This window comes from Bombus fervidus, chromosome 2 (genome assembly GCF_041682495.2).
Source record: "Bombus fervidus isolate BK054 chromosome 2, iyBomFerv1, whole genome shotgun sequence".
Classification (NCBI taxonomy): Eukaryota; Metazoa; Arthropoda; class Insecta; order Hymenoptera; family Apidae; genus Bombus; species Bombus fervidus.
The window spans coordinates 19,009,181-19,035,431 of NC_091518.1; the positions used below are offsets into that span (position 1 = coordinate 19,009,181).

At 36.1% G+C, this 26,251-nt stretch overlaps 1 protein-coding gene across 1 annotated transcript in view; it reads right to left on the reverse strand.

Annotated features, from left to right (window-relative positions):
* Mesr6 (misexpression suppressor of ras 6) overlaps nt 1-26,251 on the reverse strand; it is a 470,406-nt gene that overhangs the window by 394,622 nt on the left and 49,533 nt on the right. The window contains exon 2 of the mRNA XM_072022516.1: nt 23,616-23,742. Within this exon, the coding sequence (XP_071878617.1) occupies nt 23,616-23,742 (127 nt within the window). The remainder of the gene's footprint in view (nt 1-23,615; nt 23,743-26,251) is intronic.

Here is a 26,251-nt window from a genome sequence, read left to right on the forward strand (position 1 = left end):
GACACTTTTGAAGAATGGCAATGGCAATTGAATTTTAGTAGAAAAATGTTTTTTGTTTTTTCTTTTTTTTTTTTTTGTGTGTGTGTGTGCGAAAATGTGAAATTATAAAGCATGTCGCATGCCTATACGTATATGATAAGACTGCACGATGGTCTAAATTATTTTCTTTGTGACATTTTGAAAGAATGGTGAAGATAGTAGAATTTTATTAGAAGAACCGTTTCTACAAATATTTTATCCTTAATATTATTCTTATATATAGCAGTTTATTCCAATAAGATCCGAGAAATAAATTGTAGTGTGGAAGTATTTTTTGAAAATTGAATATTAATTGTGTACCTGTGGAATAGAACTACGAAGTAGTATCGTGTAGGAAATTGTGATCATCTTCCGTTATGAGACTTGTGACGTTAATAAAATAATAATAGAACGATAAATAGCTATGATATATATTAATAAATGAACTCGAAAAAAAAGATTGCTCTAGGCCTCGACTAGTTCTAAATTAATCAAAATATCTATGGATATAAGCATGTAATTATTTTAATTTTAAGAATAACTATTTATCTTGATGATATTACAATTTGAAGACAGATAAGGATATAACTCTTCGAGATTAACCTCATATTAATTTAAATATTCATGTTGCGTATGTGCGTGTATGCGTGCAATGACATCGTAGGTTTATGCGAAACAATTACATAAAAAGCTTTTTAGGATATTTTAATTATATTATTTCAAACAAATAATAATTATACTCTTTAAATTACACTTTTTAAGGTAAGAAACTAAATATCAGGAAGTATTACGTCCACTAATGTTTACTTAGATTCTTGAACAAAAAATAGGTGTAATTTTGAACAATACGATGGTTAAACTTACTGAACACCTGCTACCTAATTATCATGTTAAAAGCATAAGTGCTACAATGCTGTGAATGGATTGGAATTGTTTGGAATTTTGTTCCGACGGTGTTACAATGAGAACAAAAGGCAATCCTTTTGGAGAGGTTTTTAATATTCATCGGCACGTTACTTCTTTCAACGGTGATGAATATATATTGTCGTTGCAAGTGCGTCAAACCGCGCATGATTTATCAAGCATTGACCGCTTACGAATATCGGGAAGTGTGTTGTGCAAGCATGCAACCGCAGGATACTTTTATGGGTTTCGAAATCCCATGCACGCTGCCAGGAATTCGAAAAACTTCCATCGCTTTGCAATATTGCGCAAGACATCTTGTAAATTCTCAAGTAAGAATTCCTCCAATTTCACAATTTTGCCATAAAATCAACGAAACAGAATGTGGTGGCGCGTTCCAACCTGTTAAAAAATTTTTTTACGTTTTCATAGTGAGATGAATGCCCGTTTCGCTTCGCAGTGTCTTTTGACAGATAGGTACAACGGTCTATATAAATTCCTCGACTTTCTTTTCGAATATCTTCTTGTATTTCAACATGGCATACAATTCAACGTGAATCAACCTTTCACTCCACAAGCATTTATGAATTCCTTCCTTTTCTTTTCCAATAACATTTTATATTTCAAAATATCATACATATCGACGTGAAACATTTAACATTGGGTATTTACTTTTGGAATAACCTTTGACTCTACACGCGCATATAGATTCCTTAATTTTCTTTTCCAATATCTTCTTGTTTTTTAAAATATCATAGAAAACCACGTGTAACATTTGAAGATCAGCTCAATCATGAAACGACCTTTCACCTCGTAAATACCTACCTAAGTCCAATTGTTTCTTCTAATGTGTCTCTTTATTCGAAAATCAAATAGAAAATGACATACACATACGTTTAAACTGTTTTCATTTCGAAAACATTTTGTAAGCTTTCATTCCAAAATTATGTATAATTCCTTTGATTTTCTTTTCCAGTAACTATGTTGTATTTTAAAATATCACACAAAGTCACGTGAAACATTTAGACAGGATCAACTTCGTAATAAGCTTCCACAGAAGTTAATCGTTACTGTTCCTTCAAAAACATTAAACCATCCACTAAAAAAAAAAAAAAAAAAAAAAGGGAAAAACAATAATTTCAACATTCATCGCGTTACTAAGGAAACAGGAACCATTTAACTCCTCAACTACATGCTTATTAAAATATCTCCTTACCTATGTATTTTCTTTTTAATATTCTTCCAATGAAACACATAAATTATATAGCTCCGATGTTGTTACACGTCAAGCTAAAAAATCATTAAATCAAAGTTGAACACTCTTAATCACCGCTACTTAAAAATTCAACCCATAATACCATCCGTGATTCGCCGAGCTGAACAGTGCTCATATCATCTAATAACTCTTATACACACCTTCTACATGAAACTTTTACGCGTCCCCATCCAATCGAGACTCGTTTACTGCGGATTGTAATCGCTATATCTGTTTTCACACTCGACACCAACGTTAAGCTGCGTTCTCACTGCAGCAACAACGAGCAAATTTCTGTCGTCTATCATAGACAAATGCCTTTAAGTGTCCTTAACAAATATCAAACTATAGATAACATTTTCTGCACAATGGATTAAGAGAATCAAAGGAATATTTGCATTTTGTTTCGGTTTGAAAGTGGCACGTGTTCCTACAAACAAGTTGCTCACGTGTAAATGTAACAGTTAATCGAAGAGAAATTGATCCTTACGGCAACGTTTATCGTTATTAGTGATAAAAAAAAATAGTATGGATTCGACCAAGCCTTAAAGAACATCATAGTGGTATGCTATTTAGAAACAGACTGAAGAAAAACGACATATTTTAACAAACGAACGACGCTTATCGAAACTTTGCAAGATTATTAAATTCGAATCTAAAATATCTACTTCGGCATTGATCCTATTATTACAAGAATCTTAACACATTTGGCACTGTAATACCGAGAAATCAATTTTACTGCAGTTCGCGCATATTCTCGGAAAATATGTCAATGTCTATGGAATGAGAAACGTCGACTCGCGTCAACAACCTGTTAACTATACCTATCAGACAGCAACAATGCATTGTGAAACACGACGAATTGTATACAATGAAGGAACATTTTCTTCTATCACCATATACTGTCTCGAGTTTCTTATTTTTCTTTGCTACTCGGAACAGCATACACAGTACGAAAACGTGAATAAACCTAGTGAAACATTGGACAACAATCAGCATCTTTTTCGAGAGACACGAAACATCAACAGAAAGTTTCTCATTGTTGCTTCAGTGAGGATGCAGCTTAATATTTTTTCTATGGCTACGTAGCCAGTTGAGACCAGGCAACCAAAACCCTCTATCAAACCACCTAACTCTCAGTTATTCTTATCGCTGTGCCTGGCTTCTTGTAAATATCCAGCGGTCCATTGTGCTTTCTTACGAGTGCATTTCTGGCGCACAATTAAGCCGGACACGAGCTACGTGTAATGACTCTCTCTCTCTCTCTCTCTCTCTCTTTCTCTCTTTCGCATCTCGCTGCCACATATGCGTGTACCTTACGATTGGCTATTCGCAGCTGCACGCGAAAACGAGATATCGTAATTGGAGAACGTCCCACCGTACGATAGAACCGCCACTGAGAGACGTCCGAGCCAACTTTACGGTATCGTGCCGACGCGATCCTCGTTTCGCCTGCATTTTACACGAGCCGTTTCTCCATCAGGGACTTGTTTCACCTCTGACGAGTATAGACAACGTTGTTGGCCGGGAAACGTAGAAACAGGCCGTGTTTGCCAGACTAATTTTCACGGTGATTTGGCCGGGAACGTTTTTCGGCAAAGATCGGAGTATCTGCTCGAATCCTAATGACTAGTTTGAACGATTAAGTTGTTGTTGATGGTGGTATTAGTAGATAAACGGAGTTTAATCGTCGGTTCAAACGCATTCGTCTCGAATCGGCTTTTCACGTGCGATCGCTAACTGGAGGATGCGGTAAATTACGCGGGTATTTGCGATTCGATCTTCTTATTTGGATTTGGTTTTGTCTTCTGTGAATAACAGTTCTTGTATGCTTGGTTCGAGTGTATATAATGCTCGTAAATATCAGAATATTTTGATGAATTTAAAGGAACGATTTTATAAAAATGTTTCATAAAGCTTGATAATTATAAGTATTAATTGTATCTATTATTGCGCGTTAGTTTTTAAAAATGAATTTTATCGTGTCATGATAACGTTTAATATTTAATATTCAACCAGTATCGATAAATGGTATATCGAGGTTTCACGAAGGAATTTTTTTCAATTAATACAAGTTAGAAATTATAATCTACGACATACAAGTGTAACAATAATAAGAACCAAAATTATTATAGTAATGAAATATTTGGATTTCTTTGTTAACTTTATTCAAAGAAATTTCAATATCAACATAATTTCTTTAAATTAAATATAAACTTTAAATTGAATTATTACACATTTACAACACGAAATTAAATTATTTTCACTCAATCCGGTAATCCACTAAAATATATAAGGCAGATCATGTATACATACAACATTTTCGTTAGTACAGATTTATTTATAAAATATTGCATTCTATGTACATGGGATACCGTAGATATCGAATCTAAATAATCTAAGAAAAAGAACAAGTTGGAAAGAAAGTAAAAATAGTTGGATAGCTTACTTCATCGCAGTTATCTTAATCATACACGAATGAAGTAAAGTGGAACGAGTCGTGGTTCGAATGCTCGCGAAGCTCGTTATAATCTCGCGGTCAGCTCCTGTTTATCTGTAAATGCTTGACGCCGTGCCAATTTAGATACCGGTTGACACTAACCGATGCAGTATTTTACAATGTTGTTCGAGAAAGCTTCCAAATATACCCAGCCGATACAATATTTTCCTTATTTTATAATGATAATTTTCCACGATACACCAGTTACCATCGCACGCTTCTTCCAGCTCTCGTTGAACGACCACTAGATATGCATTATAATTTTTAACTCGTATTAATTGAAAAAAATTCCTTCGTGAAATATCGATATATCATTTATCGATACTGGCTGAATATTAAATATTAAGGACTATTAGAAATTCTTTTGGTTTTAAACAGTGGCGAATGAGATCCAATTAAAAATACCCTTCGTGTCTAATGCGTTACTTACAACCGGATAAATGTTGTTCACAGTAAACGACTACAAAGAGATTAAGAAATTGCAAATAACGCGTGTAGGATTAATAAAAGACGACCATAATCAAGATAAATACCGTTCCGCAAGTAGGAACGGATTTATTTCACGCCAAAGTGAACAAATCCTAAGATTTTTGAAATATACAGAAAACCAGTTTCGTAAAGAACCTTTTATGTTCTTTTTCTACACAAAGCTTGTGTAAATTATTTTGAATTCCATTTGACATAACACTAATTAAAGGGGGAATCGGATTAGCCTAGTGAATATACAACGCAGAAAACCGATCGCGTTATCTAAAGTTAGATATCCTCTGGTTGATTTCCATTTTTCAATGTTCTCGCCGGCATAATTGAACGGGCAAAATAACGTATCCTACGGATACGAATTGCAAATTAATATCATCAGCATAGAAATCTCGAGGATCTCCCTTCGAACTAGAAACTTTCCTCGCGATCGAGCATTTTTGTCAAATCGCGAATTAATATCGTTGGCACAGAAAATCATTATTTCCTGCCGTAACCGTCAACCGTTTCTACCGATTCGAACGCGTTGGTAGAAATCGGTTCTCCTGGTCGTTTTCGAATCGCGAACTTTCCTCGGCAATCAGCATCGCCGATATCTCTGTAAACAAATTCTTCATCTCGCGCGATAGACGTTTCCGTAATTGTCTCGAGGAAGCAATTTTCGTCGATCTATCAAGAATCGTTGGAAAGCGATGTTCGAGATTACTTGTCGGTGACATTTTCGAGTTATAGTTGCTCACGAAAGTATTGCAACAGTCATAGACACCTTCTATGAATATTCGCGTGTTCCACACGAAGCATTTGCATTAACATTGTTATGAGAATCAATTATCATGATTATATTGAGAAAACTTGGAACAAGTCTGATAGTATATATAGAAATTGAAAGATATTTAATGCAAGGACAAATATATATTTCGCAAAGATCACAAAAGTATTTAGACGATCTATTATTTATTATATTAATAAATCTCGATATTCGGTGAGACCATATTTAATACTTGTCATATATTCGAGAAAGTTCTATTTATGCTGTATACAATTTTTTACTAGATATATATTAATAAAATACGTTTAATACATTTGCAATAAGTATGTTGTAATTTCTCTATACTCATTGACAGATTGTTTCAAAATTTTACCGCTATGATCGTGAAAGTCACGACAGTGTTCAATGAAATTTAAAAATGCTTTGTATTTTTATGTTTTAAATTCTCTATGACAAATGTTCAAATATTTATAGAAATCTTTTGTAAATACATAGATTGGATTTCCTATATACATTCTCAAAATGATTTCTTTGAACAATACCATCACGACAGTCGTGTCTCATCACAGTTACACCGTTGATGAGTATCGATAAAAGTTTCCTATGGTAACTGTTTAAACACTTTCGTGAGTCACTATAAATTCACCGATTGGGCCTTTCGATCGAGGAAAATCTAGTCAAATGACGAAGTTTAGGCATCACTGATGACGATAATCGCGCAGAACAGCGATGAAGCGATCCTGACAGTCGACGGGCCGGCACTTAACGTTGATGGGGAATTGATTGAAATTCTATTTCGCTTGGACGCTCGTAATGGATGTTTCGTTTCGAACGTTTGTTTTCTACGCCGAGGAGAAAGGAACGTTCGATGATTTATGTCGCGATTTCGAGAGGGAGAGAGAAAAAAAATAACTACATAAAAAGAACAAAATCCGCGCACCGTTTAGTTGCGCTCGAACCAGCGAAACTGCTGAGTAACAGAGTGATTCCTAGCCTGCGTGTCTGGCGATTTAAATTTACCACTTCGTTCTGTGATATATTGTGAAATCAGTAGTCGATAATCAATGTTGCTATCAATCATAATTAGCGTCTGTAATGGACGAGCGAAAGGTGAATTGTTCAGAGAAATGTTTCTTCGTTCTTCGTCTCTTTGTGCGAACGATGCGCGCACCAAATGTTTCTCGTTTTGCTTATTGCTTGAAAATCTTTCTTTGGATATTAATATTTCGTTATATATTTAATAACAATCCAATAATTGTTTCATTATACATATATATAACAAAATATTTATTGTAAATTTGTAAAATGATAAAATAAGGAAATTTTCGTTAGCGCCCGATCGAATTAATTATCGATTCAATTCATTTATATGAACTTTTATAATATGCACGAAAAGTCGTCGTCAAAATCATATCGTGAGAAACATAGCGAACTCGTACATGAACTACAATCATAAAAACTGATCATCTTCTAATGAGTTCGGTAAGATACAGCAAAAGGTTTCACGACTCTCGTCAATTTGTATCTTTACTCGAAAGTGTCTTTGATTTTTGTCTTATCATCTTTCAGTGCTTTTTAAACGGAATATATTTATTATCTAAAATATTAGATAATTGCTAGTACGTCGTCGTTATGATAATTATTACAATCGGTGAATACGTTTACAATTATTTCGCATTATTCTCGCGTATCTGCTTAATTAAGTTATGAATTCGATGCCTAAAGTTGCTTACGTTTGTACAAATCGTACGATATTCTTTGCGACTGCATCGACCATGAAATATTGCCCGCGGCTAATTCAGGAACGGCATTAAACATGGCTAAACCGAAAAAAATTCAATCAATTGCTTGCTGACACAAAACAACTTACAGCGACTGAAATATTGCCGACATCGTCAATCACTCACGTACTCTCAGCATTCTGTTACTATTTAATGCGACAAAACAAGCAAAAACCATCTAAAATTATTCGAACTACATTTCCTAGAGCCTCTATCGTCGAAGCCGACTAATCTCGCAAAATCAACTACATAAATCGAATAATCCACGTTCGGGGGCAAATGGTTTTCGAGGATCGATAAAAATATTTCGAACTGTCATCGTATAGGGTAAAAAGCAGTCGCGGGTTCCTCGTGTATCGCGCGGCTACGACCGTGGCTCGTTGAAAAAAGCGAATTACATTAGTGTAGTACACGCGAGAGTCCACTATGTTTTCTGCGACTCGATGACGACCACTCAACTTTCCCAACCTGGGTTAAGCGTCAATTCTTTCCAAGCCTAAAAACCATCCGGACGGCCAACACCATAGATAGATGTCTAGCAACGTTCACGTTCGTCTCTCGATGAGTTCCCAGTAACCGCGAGGTCAACACTCACATCGGGACATGTTTGGTCGATGAGAAAACCGGGCAAGAGGAAAGAAACTTAATGACGGAAGGATCTTGGCCGAATGCGTTTACGTTTGCCACGTACACCTGCGCATACCATCATTTTCTTTCCATCGCAAACGAATTCCCGGATTAGGCCGAAGGAAAAAGAATCTCTTAGGTCCGATGAAATGCGAATGCATGTAGATCCGATCGAACGTGGTTCGACATTTGCAAATACGCGATGTACGTACCTACATAAGTGTGCATAGAAATAGTATGCATTCGAACATACGTCGTAAATTATAAGTATGTGTGACGTTTAAGATAAGAGACAACGTCAGATATTATTCTGTTTATATTATTGTACGAAACGTCTATTTGGACGCTTTCCAATTGATTCTACGTGTAGATTGCAGTAAAGAATATATTAGTTCCTGACAATATGGTTTATGTACATAAAATTAAATGTTGATTTATACTATTTTGCTTCGCGTATTATTCGTTTGAGATAGCGTTGGAAGTTTGCCAGTATTCTCTTTGTAACGGAGCAATGAATATGCATGAAATTCGTGTTATTTCTCTCTTACCAGCTTAAACTTACTATTTTCGTGGTATATAACGTTAACTTTTAATGACAACGTTGCTAATCAATGCGCTACGATCTTTAATCATCTAAATCTTAGCGACGTTTCAGATATACGTCGTAGAAATCAACGAATGAAAGAAATCTCTTCGTACAATCTATTTCTTTGATTCTGTTTAGAGAAGTATGAATACGAAGGTAGGAAATGATGACAAAGAATGGTAAAAAAGTAATCGAAAAGATGGTGTTTAACGGTAATGGAAAATAAAATGTAATCGATATTATTACATTTATGACGAATAAAATATAATTGGTAATATACAAGAATGCAGCAAATTGTATATGGTATTTAAAGTAATAATTATTTTATAATTATTGTAAAATCCAGAATCAATCTGTTTATTATTATATTACTCGATTAATAATTACTACGATTAAGTATGCCAACTATTTACGAATAAACCATTAACCATAATAAATCTAATAAAATAAATATATCCAACGCTATTTTATAGATTCCAAAATTTAAAACTTCTGTAACGTACAATAGAAAGATAATAAAATTCACACGTTAAATTTCTCGATAGCTCGAACCTGGCGGCGCATCGAGGCGAAGAAAATCAATCGGTTTATGCTTTTTATTAATCGCACGGCGTTTGCTGTAGGTCTACCAGAGTCCATCGACAGGGATCACGCGACTACGCGAGAGGCTAGAATTAAGTGTCGGGATAATAAGCATGAATGACCCGGCTGTTAGCCAGGTATTTGGTTACCCTGGCCTCGGGGAACATAGGTCAGCATCGTCGTCAGCGATTTTAGGGCGACTCGCCGTACCAAGATGTTGCTGAATCACGCGAGAACGACCGGCTGAATCAAGCGACGTTCGTAAATCAATTTGCTACCCGGTGTTCTGCTCGTGATCCCGTACGATGCTTGCGCTCGCTTTCATCGCGGCAAAATGACATCGATTAGAAACTTAATCGATAAGCAGTGAGAAATGTGTGTTGGATAACATTTTTTGAATTATAAGGTATATAAAAAGATAGATTCTTTAGGGAAATTAGAAACTTTTAACGATGGTTCTGTAGAGAACGTGGAGAAATGTTAAAATTTTTGTTCTTTTCATTTCCAAATTTGACGAAATATCGTGATAGTAGCTTTTATATAACAATGTAGAGAATTTTTAAATTTTTACTTTCGCAAAATTTTATATAGTTTTCTTTGGCCACTGGTATTCATAATTATAGTTTAGTACGTCCGTATGATTTTTGTATTCATTTAATAATAAGACTTTGTTACCTAAATTTGTCAATTAATTTTCTTTACGTTTGAGTTTGAAGAAGAGAGATATTTGAATAATTGTTTCTTGAAAGATGAAGGGAAATATTAAGAGCTTTCCGTAATATCACGAATTAAATCAGAGTTAGAAGGTTAAATCAACTTGATAAGTTTTTCCCCAAAGTTTATTATTACTTCGTTGCATTACGTTAATTAAGTGACAAATAAGAAAGATTCGAGAAAACGATCTTCGCGCGAACAATGCTCCGCCCTCTTGGCAGATTGTTATACTTTATATAATCTCGGAAAGGCTTGACATTTTTCAAAACAAAATCTTCCATAAATCGTGTTTATTATTGAAAAATTTGATCACAGACTTGGAAAAGTAGTTACCATCTCTTCTCCTTTTGTTTTCCCTTTCATCTTCCCTTCTACTTTCCCTTTCATGTTTCCTTTCAATTTCCTTTCACCGTTTCTTAACAGATGAGCATATATCAAAAGATTGACCAATCAGACTAATAAAATGGTCATAAACTGCTTAGTACATTAAATGAATAAACTGTGACAAAACTCTCTATGCCAGAAACATTTGCCTTTCCTATGGAATTTCAGCGCGTCACTCGTTGTCCCTAATGAGAATCTAAATATTTTCTTAAATCGAAAGTTTTGCAAAACTGCAAAAGTATAATCTCAAAATATAACAACACGTTATTTTGTATGTAGGTCAAGCATCGTTTCTTGATATTTTTAGTCTACGACACTAAAAAGGATTTTCATGATACATTTAACTCAAGTACGAAACAACTAATTAAATATAATTAATACAGAAAAAGATGTATTGACTAATTGTTTCACATTACAATTATTACTAGTCTAATCACAGATCAGTTACGAGAAACAGAAGTAGAACATTCTATCAATCATTCCCAAGATGTTCCCACAAATCACATTAATATAAATCCCATACATTACATTATAATATAAGTCGGTATTTGAAGAAAGAATTGACATTGAGATCGAAAATTGACGACTTTTTAAGTACATTGAAATGTAATCAATATTCCATCAACATTCTGTAATTAATTAATGATCGGATTTCATTATTTTAAACCATATTCGCAACATCGATTCGATTGCAAGTACAGTGGAGCTTCTGGTATCCGAAAATAGGCGGATAAAAGTGATGGAATAATGGAACTTCTGAACAATAGAACAATCACTTTTCTCTAATACCACATTTTACTCGTTCAAATAAAAATCAAGAAAATTATTAATTTATTTCAACATTTCAAGAACCTATTCGTTTCTGGCCGCTAAACTGCATTTTCGGCATGAGACAATCGATATCCCTATCATTTCCATTTGATTTTTATGCTCGAATATAATGATCATGTAATAATAGTATTTATAACAGAAAAATGTATCTGTTACTAGTAGACAGTCTGTTCGGATAACAAAATATCGCAACAGTAGAACGGGAGACTGTACTGTATTTAACAATAAAAAAAAAGTTAGTACATAATCAGATAAAGAATATCTCATAGTCTACTACAAATGGGTTGTCGTTACGCGAGCTATAATCTTATAATCAAAATATATGTTGTCAAAAATAAGCAAGTATCCAGATATCTTTGAGTAACAAGCAACCAGTGGATATCCAAACGAGACCATATCCGATCTGCAAAATGATCTGATAATCGCCAAGCTTCATCCTGCAATCGTTCGGTTTCGCTCACATTTCCCATAATCTTTTACTCAACTCTCAGGCCAGAAATCATCTTGTTGCGGATCAATCTTGGTAACAGTGAAAGAAGGTGGCAACCACGAAAGGTCCCGTTTGTTACGTGGCATCGGCATCCGATCTCGACGATGAGAAAAGAGCAACACAGTTGAGCATGAGCAGCCGCTTTTGCGCAATTTCCCTGTGGCCAGTGCCTCGTACAAGCGGCGACGTTAATAAGGTGTTAGCCGAGCTCGCGCATAATCGAGGAACACGGAGCATAGGATACGACGACGTTGCAACAAAGCGACGGTGACGGGTGCAGACGAGCCATATCCGGGACGTCGGCCAATAAAATTAATCGCTTTTGCTACATCGCCTGAATAATTTATGCTCGCTGCCGTGTCTAGGAATTGGCCGATCATCGTTCGGGACGTCGTCCGTGGCGTTCCGCTTGCGACATACACGGTCTTCATGGAACACCGAGGCCTCATTTGTATTCGTCACCACCACGAAAAATCATCTAGCCATCGATTATTTTTTTGGATGACGACTCCAAGTAAAGATCAACGGACGACTCGAAATACAGATCGAAGATCAATGACTTTGACTGAATTTGACGAACAAGATTTATGAACTCTAGTACGTTATATTTGAAACTTTTAAAGTAAAGAAGAGAAAAGGTAAAGTACGATCACCGCTTAGATATTTGAGAACTTAGAAATCTTGTTGTTTGTTTTGGGTAATCTTTGGAACAACGAGATGAAGGGAAGATCATCCTCGATAGCGAAGAATCGATGATCTCTGAGAATAAGATTCGTGATTTTTAATATGTATATAGGAACATTGAGCATAATCGAGAGAAATTCATTTGCGTCTATAACGACGAGTCAGAAGCTTGATAATTCGAAAGTTTTACGATATTTAATGTAGTTTGCAAAATTAGGATAAAGACAAAGTCGATGCTCGCGATAACTTGAAAAATTAAACAATACTATTTGATACAACGTGCAAGAAAATTTATTAATATTTACGTGAACGTGTTAGAAGTTTGCAATATGGAATTTGTAAAATGTTGCGTTGTTTGAAATATTAATGTTTTCGAGCTTATACCGAAATAAACCAAAATCTCGTAAACTTAGATGTTAGAAACAAACTTTTCACAAATTTAACCAGACAACAAATTATTATGTTGATTCAACTATTGCAGAAAGTTTCTTAGAACTTCTTATGCAACCAGTACGAGTCTAGGATGGTACTTTTACGGATCATTCACTTAGAGCTGATGTCTTTTTTTATCCTGAAAGTATCGCGATGGCCGCATGTCGTTGGCTCGTAAAAGCTGTCTACGTGCCAATTGGAAGATGCTTCCGTTTAACGTCTTCGTTGTTAGACAACAATGCTTCCTTCAGTCGTGGTATGCATTATTCAACGCATCAGGAAATCTGCTTCAGCACTTGAAGAGATTGACTCTTCCTCCGTAGATGGTTTCCATTTTCTCGGTATTTTTCATATATTATCGAATCCAAGATACAAAAGAGTTACGTCCGTCGAACGTTGTTGCTATTTTAATTGTTTCGCTTCTCTAGTAAATTGACGATACGATGATATGATATCGATATATGGAGTATAAATTGGAAATCAGAAAATTTTATAAAATTAGTTAATAAAGTTCGCGAATTTACGTCGAATACATACGTAAAGTTTTGCAATATTGAAATATACCCCGTAAGAAATTATTTGCTGCTACTGCGATGCAAATTTCATCGACAGTAAATGCATCCTACTTGTAACGTAACAGGTCGATGGGTAATAAATAGCATTTCATTTCTACATAAGGAATTTCATTTACTTCTTATCATAAGCGAAGAAGGTATTTCACCTTATGCAAAAAACATTATAAATATTTTCAATCTATATCAGCATTGCTTCCACTTTTAAGACTGTCCAACACTCGCTCAACGCAAAATTCTTTTCTATCATTTTGTTACAAATAAAGGAACAAGTCAAGGTGCGTATGAAATACCAACTGCAGAGTGGCTTGCTTTACCTCACAAAACTCATTTTCATTTTAACTCGGCGCAACAAAAATCATAGATCGTTTCCATCACGTTCCGTTCACGGCGAAATGGACGCCACTATACAGGGTCCTCCAAAAGTCCTGCAACGGTTAAATATCCCAAAAACAAAAGCATTTTTGAAAAAAATGTTTCAGACAACAGTTTTCAAATCTTAAAAGTTGTATTGCATGGTCATATCCGTTTGAGCTTGAGCCAAGGATCAAGCTCATGTCGAGGTTAACATGATTTTTTTTATGGTATACCCTATTTTTCGTCACATAATGTTAGAGCCGGCGGCGAGATCTTTCAAAACACTGGTTGATGACCTTTTCTTGATAAAAATGATCTGAGCTATGAGCATCAAAAGAGGTAGTGACGCCGGCATTAGCATTATGCAGGATGTATCGCGTGGACGTTGCGTATTTTACACCTCTTTGTATGTATGCACGAGTCTGTATCGTTGTGCTTTGTACGTGTTTGGTTGAGTCGTGCTTAATTAATGAGACGTTCAATCTGATGTCTATCGACTGTTTAACGATCCCTTCGATCGTACATACAAAATTATCGACTGCATTTATTGTAGTAAGATCTTTTGAAAAGCTTTAACTGTACATGATAAAAAGTAGGCTGTATGATAAACGAAAATTACGTTAACCTGGACCTGAGTTTGTTTGATTCTACCATTCAAGGTCAGACGAATATGGCCATTCGGTAGAATATTCAAGACCTTGAAACTTTCGTCTCAAACATTTTTGTCAAAAATACATTGTTTTTGAGACAATTGTCCGTCCCGGGACTTATGGAAGACCTTGTATAACTTCTCCTTTAACGACAAAAGGTATCCAACGTTAAGAACGCGTCGACGATCGCGAGGTGATTTCGCGCGATGTTTCAGAAATTCCATCCGGCCGTTAGCGAGATATTTATGCCGAATAGCCGGCACCTGGGTCATCAAAGTTCGTAAATATGCCATCGATCGCAGATTGAACGTCCCTGGCGCGGCGATAGTAAACAGCGAATATCGTCGAACCTATCCAACCGAAGAGTAAAATAAAATTCAATTAACACGGTTGTGGCAGGGTAATTTCAGAGGCGCTGCAACCGCGTCTTTGTTGCCGCATTGGCCAACGATGACGGCCCATCTTGCTTGAGTCTATCTGGTTTCCTCGGCTCGTATCATCGACGACGTGTTTTGCTGCCTTTGAATCGGCCAAGTATTACAAACACCTGCCGCAATTTACTGTAATCCGCGTGCAGTGGTACGTCTGTTTTCCACGTCATCAGCGTTAACGGACGTTTCGCGGTTGAAGCGCGAAGAGAAACCGGTTTTCCCTTATTTTAACCGCCTCAAGTCTTCTATATTATATACTACTGTTGTATATATATATATATGTATATGCGACTATGCGTCGCGTATATCTCACGAACACCGCATCAGTGGTGTAATTATAACATTACTGGGATTTAGCGGCGCGCGATCGGTAGTGGCCGCTTGTTGGAAGGCCGTCGCGCTTTGATACAAAGTTGATGCGTGTTTAGCCGGTTAACCTTTCGCAAGTTATGCCATTTTGATGCATTGGTAGCTTGTTTCGCCGTGGAGGATCGTGTTTTCCACCGTGGAAGTGGTAGCCAAGCCAATGTCTTTATTACTATAAACGAATTGTAATCTTGTTGCTTCGTTTTCTCCTTAATTAGTTTTGAATTGCTTCAGCTCTTTTATCTCTGCTTGTTAATACGATAATGCGATCATTGTGATCGTTTCGTTCTTAAGAAGCGTATAGGGAAACGAAGTTTCTCTGATGTTACAGAATACGTGAGAATGATCGTAGCCGTAGAAAGTAAATCTTGTTATTTTCAAATAAACTGCGTAAATCTCTTTGTATTCTTTGCCTTTGAAAACACTGTTCGTAAATTTTGTGAACGTAAAATTTGTCTTCGTAATCTGGACTTTCTAGCGTTGGCCCCTAACTAGCGTTAGTTTGCGCACTTTTTGTTTTAATACGCAAGGATGTGAACTCTCATCATTTTCCCTAGTAAAACACAACGTTCTTTCTTTCTTGGTTATTTTTCTTCGAACCAAGTACTTTCTGACCCTCGATTCTTCTAAGCTATTTCCATTTTTTCCTTGCTATATCCTCTATATGAAATAATGAAATGGTACTTTCTCCGAAATTTCAATTTCGATTTAGAGTGGATTAAGGTTTCTTTTACCCTGAACTTTTCAAGTAGCACTTTTTCAGATACACAAAAAGCTATAATACTCGAGCGCTTCACCAAATCTCTTCTCATTGGATTTATTCGTTTCATTGTACAGATGACTACATTGGTAGATTGGAAAGATCTCCTCTTCTATTTCATTGCATAACAACTACATTGTACATTGATATATTGCTTTTCAGTGGATATTACGCTCATCAACCTCAGCACACGTAAATTATAATCGACATAAGCGCAAGTCTATCGATAATTATCCAACGCACAGTGTTCGACGATTAATTGCTTCAGTCGAGCGTTAACACGTTCGTTGTATACGATTCGAATTCCACTACGTAACAAGAATGATACGTACACCAAGTAAGCAAGCGAGGAATGCGGGCGATAATTTCATTTGTGGTAAAAAATGACGGGAACAAAAGTGGAACGACGCACGAGTCCCTCGAGATCCAAACTGATCAACTCGACGTTTTATTAATTTTCCAACTTCGTTGCTACGCAATTTTAATGCTCAATCGTAAAAAGACAAATATCACACTAACACAACAATCGTGAAAAGACAAATATCGCGGCTAACTTTAAAATAATTCATATAAAGTTCGAGTTGTTTCAAAATGATTTATCAACGATGATTTATCAACGCGTACATAACATTACGGTTACTGCTAATCCAAGGTCCACCTGATTATATGCACGCGACCATAAGTTATAAAGAATGACACACGTCCTTAAAAACGGAGAAAAGAAAACGAAAGAGAAAAAGATGTGCAAACAACAAGCGTCGAGAAAATACTGAAATAACCGTAGGAAATGGCTCGTGACTGAAAAATGCGTTCAATTTTCCACGAATTCTGTCATTACTCCGGGGTGAGACTCGTCGAGAGGAGAGTTTCTGTGTAACCTGGCTACGGTAGCCATTACGAACAGGATTAGCCGTTAAAGAGGCAGCGTTTAGCAGCGCACTCATAAATCACGTGGAAGCGACAAGCAATTATAATAACTATCGTCGGCTATAGACGCATAAATAAAATAGTAGAACCCCTCGGCTAGGTAATGAGGCGTGCGAAACGGGATGCGAACCAGTTTCTCGACTCGTTAATCGCGACACGGGCAAACAGGGAAAGGTACTTTCACGGAAAAAATCGCCGTGACCGACGAATATTCGTCGAGTGTCATTTTTTTTCAAAAACAGCGCGGATATTAATTCCATATTTTGAGAAATTGGAAGCAATCGGTGCGATAAATTTGTTACGCTGGTCGATTAATTACGAGCAACCCTCATAAGACGATTATTAAGTTATTCGAAAAATGCATATAAACTCTGTAAAAAGTATTTTGTACAGAGAAATGGAGAAATAGAGAAAAAGAGAGAAAGATAAATTCGTTAAGGTGGCCTAAGAATTACAATGGGAAATCAAATAATAATTATTAGTATCGAAAAATTCATAGTGTCTCTGACAGTCGATTTATGTTACCATGTACTGTATGTTATGTTATCTACTATGTAGTTTTGTAAAATATTACTTCATAAGAAGGTTGCTTAAAATTTTAATTAACGTCTAACTAGCCATTAATTAACATAGTTGCTTGATCGAGCCAAGCAACCCAAAGTAAATAAGAACTTCAACGATTATATTGGCTGTAAACTGGTTTGTATTCTTATCTTATAACGTAGTAACCGCAAGCAAGACCATTACCGCGTTTGATAGTTTTATATTATAACTTTTTAATAAAGTTTTAAATCGCCTATGTTTATGTTGCATTTTTCGTTTAATAATATCTATAAAATACGCTAACAAAGTTCGATTATTAAACGTTAGGTCAGTTATTAATTTATCAGCCATTGAATTGGAAATACTAACAACTCGATAAAAATCACTGATGAAAGTTCAGAATTTTTTTAATTATTTAATTTAATAAAAATAACCACAGAATACTATGCTTTATATTATCTTCCACGCTGATCGTAAAATAAAATTAGAAATAAATATCTTTCCACTAAATCATTGAAATCGTTTAGAAGAACAATCCAAAGAATGCTCTTCTTACGAAGTGAAATTAGAAATAAGTAGCTACTTCACTAAATCACTTAAGACCACTGAAAAAAAGAAAAAAAGAAAAAAAAAAGAAAGAAAAACAGTTCAAAGAGTGCTACCAGTGTTTAAAGTTACTCGTCGCTCGAGTCTCATATTCGATCGCCAATCGCGTCTCAACGCCAACTAATATTTCGGTCAAGTATTTTGAAATGCCAATGGTAATTGCTGCTCGCTTGTCCATGCATAATAGTTTTTACAGTTCTATTAATTTTGCCGCAGTGTGTCGTCGCTCATGAAAGGACGCCTTTAGTTTTTAATATGAATGTTGCGATGATTGGCAGATCGATTCATACGAGCGTGAATTAGAGACAATATTTTATTGCAACTCGGCTTCTCCAGCGATACGTTATTGCTTCATAAACGATGATTCCTGATCTTTAACCGTGCTCCCGCAATCATTCCGAGTACGAGCCGGTGTTATTTACGGGCCACATAAATGCCAATTACGTATCAAGGCTCATAATGTGCATAGTCTGATAAAAATTCGATTCATCCTGCGCGTTTGAAAAAGGGTTGGTATAAAAGATAAATTATGATGAAACGTTTTGTAGGTACTTGTCTGATGTATGCACCTTAATGACTTGTTTATTATTTCGTTATTACTACGCTATTTCAAAATAATATTTGATTAATATGTATATTACATGAATTACATATAATAAACATTGTATTATACAAGTATAATATTCATACGATATTCGATACATACTTAATTCCTTACGCTATCATAATATCGTATATCGTGTGATCGGATGAGATAGAAATTTTCCTATTTTTAATTCCAGTGGAAGTACAACGGTGTCGAAGTGGAAACATTTGCGCATTGAAATGTTAAGATAACAAGGTATTGAAATAGTGAAACCTTTACGCAATGAAAGTTCACACAGTACTGTCTTATTGTATCGATAAAGATATAAACACACCCAGTATAAGCTGCTTATAGATGAATGGTAAGTTTAAAACAATTCGTGTCAATGAATCATAAGCCATTCCCATTGTGTGTCTCAGAAAATATTGTACATTCTGAAACTCCAATTTGCTCAGATAAAATAAATGATAAAAAATGAAACTCGAATGAAAAATATATCATCTTAAACGATGTAAAAGTATATTCCAAATGGCGTAGATATAGAAATGTAATTCGCTGTAATAAATATTTCAAAAGCGAATAACAGTTACAGCGGAATGTACATTAGAACGTTGGAATGGACGCGATTAACATCGCATTTTCTAAAATATCTTAACCTATTAAGCAGTTTAACGTATAATTAATAACCAAGAATATTCCTGGATAAATATATCATTACGCTTGAAATATTCACAAGTCACCATTAGTTGACAGGCTAACAAATCGACTGCCACGGTGATCATCGGCAATCCGAGTTCGCTAAACTCGTTAGAACGATTAAAATAAGATAAATTTTATTAACTAAAAAATATTCAAGAATGACATAGATGACGTTGCCATAGGAAAAGTACGCAAATACAATATAATATTTTGGAAAAATTAAATGTTATGGTATATTTCGATCTACCGTGAACCTCGAGATAAAATATACGAAATTCACATGACGATCAACGTGTTAACATTAATTTCAAAATTTCACATTCTCGAGCCATCAGTCGATTTTCCCCAAAGATATGCCTAATTTCCAATTCTGTTATCCAGAAACTACAGTTTTATCGATCGACTAGCACAAATTTCTCTCAATCGAGCACAAGTATAACACAATTACGATGCAACAGCACGTGTCATCGAATGTTTGCCAGGGAACCACCGCGAGGTAGGATCGTTGCCCTGTCGGCCCCTGTTATACAGCACGAGATTAACGATAACGTGACTATGTTCTGTCACCTAAAGCACATATACCAGCCGAGTTCCCGGAACGGTGCTCCACGTAGTACTTCGTTCCTGGTAAAAACGCATTAATTAGATTTCCACTTAGCTGCCCTTCCTACGTTGCTATCCAAAGCGAAGCCTGTAAAGCCTCAAGGTCGCGGATACCTCATCGACGCTGGAATTCGAGCCGAGTTTCGAATTTCGAAGCGGAATGAACGCGAGTAGCTAGTTCAAGCAAAGAGGTGAAAAAGAAGAAGAAAAAGAAAAAAGAGAATTGAATTGAAGATTCGAAGAAGAAGAAGAGACGGTGAAGGACGTGCAGGAAGTAGAGAAACTTGGTGAAAAGTGTGGATGAATAAAGTCGAATGTGCGGAAGACACAAAACTGAAGTAATTAAGAAACTGATAGATGACATGGGTAGCATAAAAGGAGATTTTAATAATTATTTATAGAGCGGCAACCTCACCGATCTCAATGATCTTAAAATATGTTCTCGGTGCTAACATTCTGTACAACTTTTCCCTGCACGTGTCAACGTCGATTGGTTTTGCTCTTCGAGATATTCGCAACAATCTTCGGTTCAATCTACGTCATTTTCGACTTTTTTTCATTTTCGATAATCATTTTTAACTCGTGTAGGAAAGAAACATCAATGGGATAAGTTCGAATAGGATAATTATTCGGCTACCTCGCGCTACTGTGAGATAATTTAAGGTGTTACACAATAAGACAGACGCGTTTCGTATTAAGCTTTATGTTATCTCAGCGTTATTCAAAATTGGAAACGCTTGAACTATGACATCGAAGAAAGCGACTATTCGATTATTACAATCATACTGTCGTCGAACCAGAAGCCTCTACATACGTCAGAAACTATAGCTGGGTGATACCTATAGGGAACAATTGACCAGAATGTTGTTCTTGACAATATATTTCAAGATCATTGAAAAAATAAATTACCGAGATTTTTAATAAAATCCTTTTCGATCGTAATGTAGTTGGCGTTTACAATTGTAGCTTTATTTCAAAATAGCGCTACAAGCTAAAATAAATTATTCCAGCGTTTGTGACTTCTTTCTTTATATTTTGCATAGGATTTACATCCACTGTAATTAAAAACTCGCATTCAATCTTTTTACACTGAAATCCTTTAGCTATTTGAATTTCTGAATTGAAGATGATAGTGGATAATTGTACAAAAGAGAAACTAAAGAGGAAAATAAAGGAATAATAGAACAAAGAACGAGAAGAAACATCGCTAAAGAAACGAAATTAAAAAAGTTCTATCTTTGAAGAGAAAGACAAATTCTATAGAAAAGGGAGAAACAGAAAGATCGGAGAGAAAATGGGGATAGGGAACATAAAAGAGAAATACTACATAACAAGTTGCAAAATAAAATCGCAAGGAGAAGATAAACTGGTAGCAAAAGGCGAGTGCAATAAAAATGTAAAGATACAAAGAGCAACCGTAAATTGGGGAAAGGAAACGTAAATTAGCGAATCTATTTCTGTCAGCAAGAGAAGTGCAAGAGAAGCGCAAGAGAAGGAAATGGACGGTTCAATTGCAAAAGAAAAGAACGAGAAAAAATTCATTAAGAGAACGCGAATGGAATCGTAGGAAGAGCGCACAAAATTGATCACCTAAATAATAAAAGTATAGAAAAACAAACAGATAGAAAAGAAATCATGGAAATAAAAGAGGAAGCAAATACAAGAAGACAGACTTCTCTCTGAGAAGGGGTTCACAAAGAACATGCGAAGTAGCCAAGAACGACCAGGAGTATGAGACAACCGAAAAAGAATTTTCACAATTTAAATATGGAATATATATTTATGCAAAAACATAAAATCATTTGCAGCTTCCAATTGGAAAATTACCGGCAGTCGTAATTTCTAACAAACGTTGTATTCGAAATTATTCGTGCGGAAATTATTCAAAAATAATGAAATACTCCTGAAACCTAATAGTTGACTTCTTGCGTCCATTACGCGATTAAGCATAAGAGAAAAAAGAGCTGCAGACGGGAACGAAACGCGTGGAGAGGGCAAGGAGCCACAGGGAAGGAAAGAAAAAACATGGAAAGACCGCAGAATGTGAAAAACGAACGAGCAAAACCCGGCGTAAAAATACGCGGAGGTGAAAGAAGAAAGCGAAAGCATGGCAAAAAGCGACCGATGCAACAGCTAAGAGGAGGCAACGAAACAAAAGCAACAACTTAACATGCACGGTGAAGGAATTAAAAGAAGTAAGAATACAGGAACTCGAAGTGAAGGGCCTGAGGAGAAGTGGACGAGGAAGAAGACGAAGCGGAGGAAGAAGCAGAAGTGGCAGAACAAAGGGAAGAAAGGTACAAAATAAACAACTTTGACCAAGTGGAATAAGAAGTGAAAGTACAAGATAACGTATCTAACAGGCAGAAGAATAATATAAAAAGTAGCGACTATCTAAAGCGAATAAGAGAATGAAATAAAAGAGTAAGATAGAAAGAAAGAATGAGAAGATAGAGGCTAGAGAGAGTACGTAAGTGGGGCCAAAAGTACATAGTGCGGCTCGCGGATCGCCATAACCTTTTATCAGTTATCTAATTAGCCGTTGCATTTAATTAGCGACCCGAGAAGAGGGCCGAGGAAGATAGGGCAGGCAGCGCGCGAGACCGACGTACGGTTCTCTGCACAGTCGTACGTAATTTTAATCGGTGCTCACGTCAGATAACGAAGGATCGACGGATGAGCCGGCATTCGCCGCGTTTGCAATTAGCCGTGTTTTTATTTATTCGAGTATCTGGCTTCTATTGCGCCGCGCACCGACCGCTAGAAAGAGAACCAAACCCCAGGAAAGGTAGTTTCTCGAGTACGTATCTTCTTTGATTTCGAAAGATTCTCCGATAATTACAACGTTGTTTGCTTTTTGTTTCCCATTCAATCTTTTTATAGTTATTACGCAGGTTGCTTGATAGGATGATGACGATTAATTGAAAGTAAAGATTAATAGTTGGAGGAATTGTTTGAAGTAATTGCACGGGGGTGACTTGTAAGAATTAACGAGCGTACTTATGGAAATACGTATATCTACACTGAGTGACTTTCTATCTTCTATTTCGATCGATTCTCTGAATAAATCTAATTCTTCCAGTTTTTCTATTTTCTGATATCTGGAGGAAGTAGAAATCCAACTACTGTATAACATAGATATAACCACAAGATACGGTATTCTACGGAAATTTAGTTGGTAACATGATCCAAAAATACAAATCATATTCTAACGAACTCACGAAAAAGTTATTGGCACGAATTACAAAATCCTCTACATCTGCAACCTTGCATGAAATTTCACGGAATGCAAACCTCACGATGAACCAACTGCGAGAACGCAATCTCTTTCATCGTTATCATTCCAAAGGCATCGTTCGATTTGGTAACGCGAACACGCGTAAAGAATGGAACGATTCATCGCGAATCCAGCACGATGGACGCGATTGCTACTCGTTCGAAGCAAAAAGAAAAGGTTTACGTAACGATGGACGACTTACCTTCGTCGGATCCTCGATGAAGCTGCCGATGGTCATCACGTGTAGGGTAACCTCGCGCGTGTTTTCCAACTCCTCGAGAGCAGCGTAGAGACCCTCGCTGACGAAATAGGGCTCGGGGCACGTGAGCCTGTAAACGATCGGCAAATTAGATAATGAACAGGAATGCGTCAAGTTGCATCCGTCGATGGCGAAACCGCTATGGACTATGCTAAACTCTTCTCTACGTACAACCCCGTACAACGTATGTACGTACGTTGGATAACGTAATTAGCGTTATGTAAGCGGTCGAGCGAGTTTGCTTCTTGCGAGGTTCATTAATGGGACGCTATTAGAATAACGAAATACGTTCTTTATTGTTTCATGTAAAAGTTACTGTTAGAGCGACTCGAAAGGATTGGATGTTATTGTAAAAAATTTGGAAGAGTTATGGAAGTTGTAAATACGAGGAATCCGTCGATAATTTACAGTGGATAGGTGATAACTAAGAGTGTATAAATACGGAAAGTTTTTACGCGAAATTCTTGAAAAAATAGACGTACTTGGAAGTAGAAATTTGGAAGCTGTTCTTCTTTGCTTGTAATATTTCGGAATATAAAACCTATATTTTTAACTGTTATTATATAATAGAAAACAGTCGAAATGGAAGTTTTAGTTGAATTTAGTAGTATTTCGAGATAATGTTATACATTACCTAACATAGTTAATAATTTATTATGAAATATTCCAACATTTTAACGGATTTCTGATAACGGTATATGAATTTTATCAAAATGTACGAATTAATGACGAATGAATAACTGGTAGAAGTATTCGGCTGGCAACTAAGTGATTGCAAATTTTTTCAATACCACCTAATGACAAAATCCGCAATCACTTAGTTGCCAACTCAATAGAAGCTACGCTCACCACGTCATTGAAGAATTAACACAAACAAATTTACCAATATGTATTATATATAATATTTTAATCCTTAATTAACTTAAAATATAAAATATATTTTTATACATTGTAACTACTATAGTCTGGATACTATATTACTATAATAATGCATAGGACTATATTCCAGAAAATAGAGACAGCTAGAGACAAGCAATTTGAGAAGATTTCTCTAGGATAAATGTGCCACTAGGTCTGTACGTATATCTTTAGTCGAAATTTCTATAGCAGTGGGGCTTACACGTGATATCCTCCTACGGTTTTAACTCTAAACAGTAAAAAGTTCGTATATAAGAAACGACACAACCAATCCAATTTGACATCTTCCCTACACTAGCGATAAGTACAAATAGAGCATAAGTACAATTACATATACCATTGTACAATTATTGAGAAAGCTCGTAAAGTACAGTCAAAGTCATATTTTAATTTCAATTATTAAAAATTATTGCTATAAAGTTTCACAATGGATGTTGAATCTCTAAATTAACATTTATTTTCCGGTACCTTTCTTAGCCTAATCTCCAGCGAAACAAAGGCGAAGAATCCATCTATGATAATAGCAACGTATATCTTTTATACGATAGAGAGATCGTTAGAGAGATTGATCAAGCTACGCACAAGTCATGTCTATCTACTCCATAAATTAAACCACATAGAACAACGATAATCGTAAAGATTACTTTTCAATACCTTCTTCGCAATTTACAATTACTTATGCTTCTTCTTTAAGGTAAATAAATTTACAGAAATAAGTTTTCTTTTATCAGATGTTGGACACCAACAATGATACCTGAATGATGCGAAGCGAGTAACTTTATAAGAAGCGAGGTTGTTGATCTTTCGCTTCGTAGAGGTTCAAATGAGACATTGCGAGTAGAAATAGACGACTTGCAATAGATGTGAACGCAAAAAGAATCAAGCTGGTCGAAACCACATTCTTAACTATAGTTCTCGTAGGAGCCTTCGTTACATAAAAAACCATGCTTCTTGCCCTTTCTTTCGCAAAACCGCAACAACATTCTTGCGAAGGTATATACACGAGAGCATCGATATTATTGCCAAGGAGGAACGTGTGGTATTATTATCGCGAGAAACAAGGAAAAAAGAGAAAGGAAGGTAAAGTGTGCAGCGAAAGGGAGTCGGAGAAGGAAGGACTGGAAGTATCCTCCTCCGTTCAGCTTCGTGCACCAGGAGGTTCCTCGATTACGCGGCCATTCGAAATTTTCGAGGCTCTTCCGACAGCGGCGAGAATCACCCTCGAAATTGATGTTGCCTGGCCACGCGATCTCTCCGAGCCACTCGAGCCTCTGCTCGATATTTCTCGCCTGCTCTATCCCCTTTCCGCCACTCGAACAAGACGCTGCGTGAACATATTTATTACAGCTGCCCGTGACCCCTGCAGCATACTTTATTGGTTATGGCCTCGTAAATAGGATGTTTTGTCGAGATTCATCTCGCGTTATGCTCGTTGTTGCTCGCGATGACTTAATACCGGAAGATTGATTACGTATGGAATGTTAGTGGCGTTGATGGTCGTACAGAAATTTCAACATCTTCTATGGAAATTTTATGATATTCGATGGATATAAAAAATATTCGCGCATTGTTGTATTTATTATAGTATCTGTATATTAATTACTTACGTTACATACATTTTATATGACTACAGATATGTTTGATACGGTACAGATGAAATG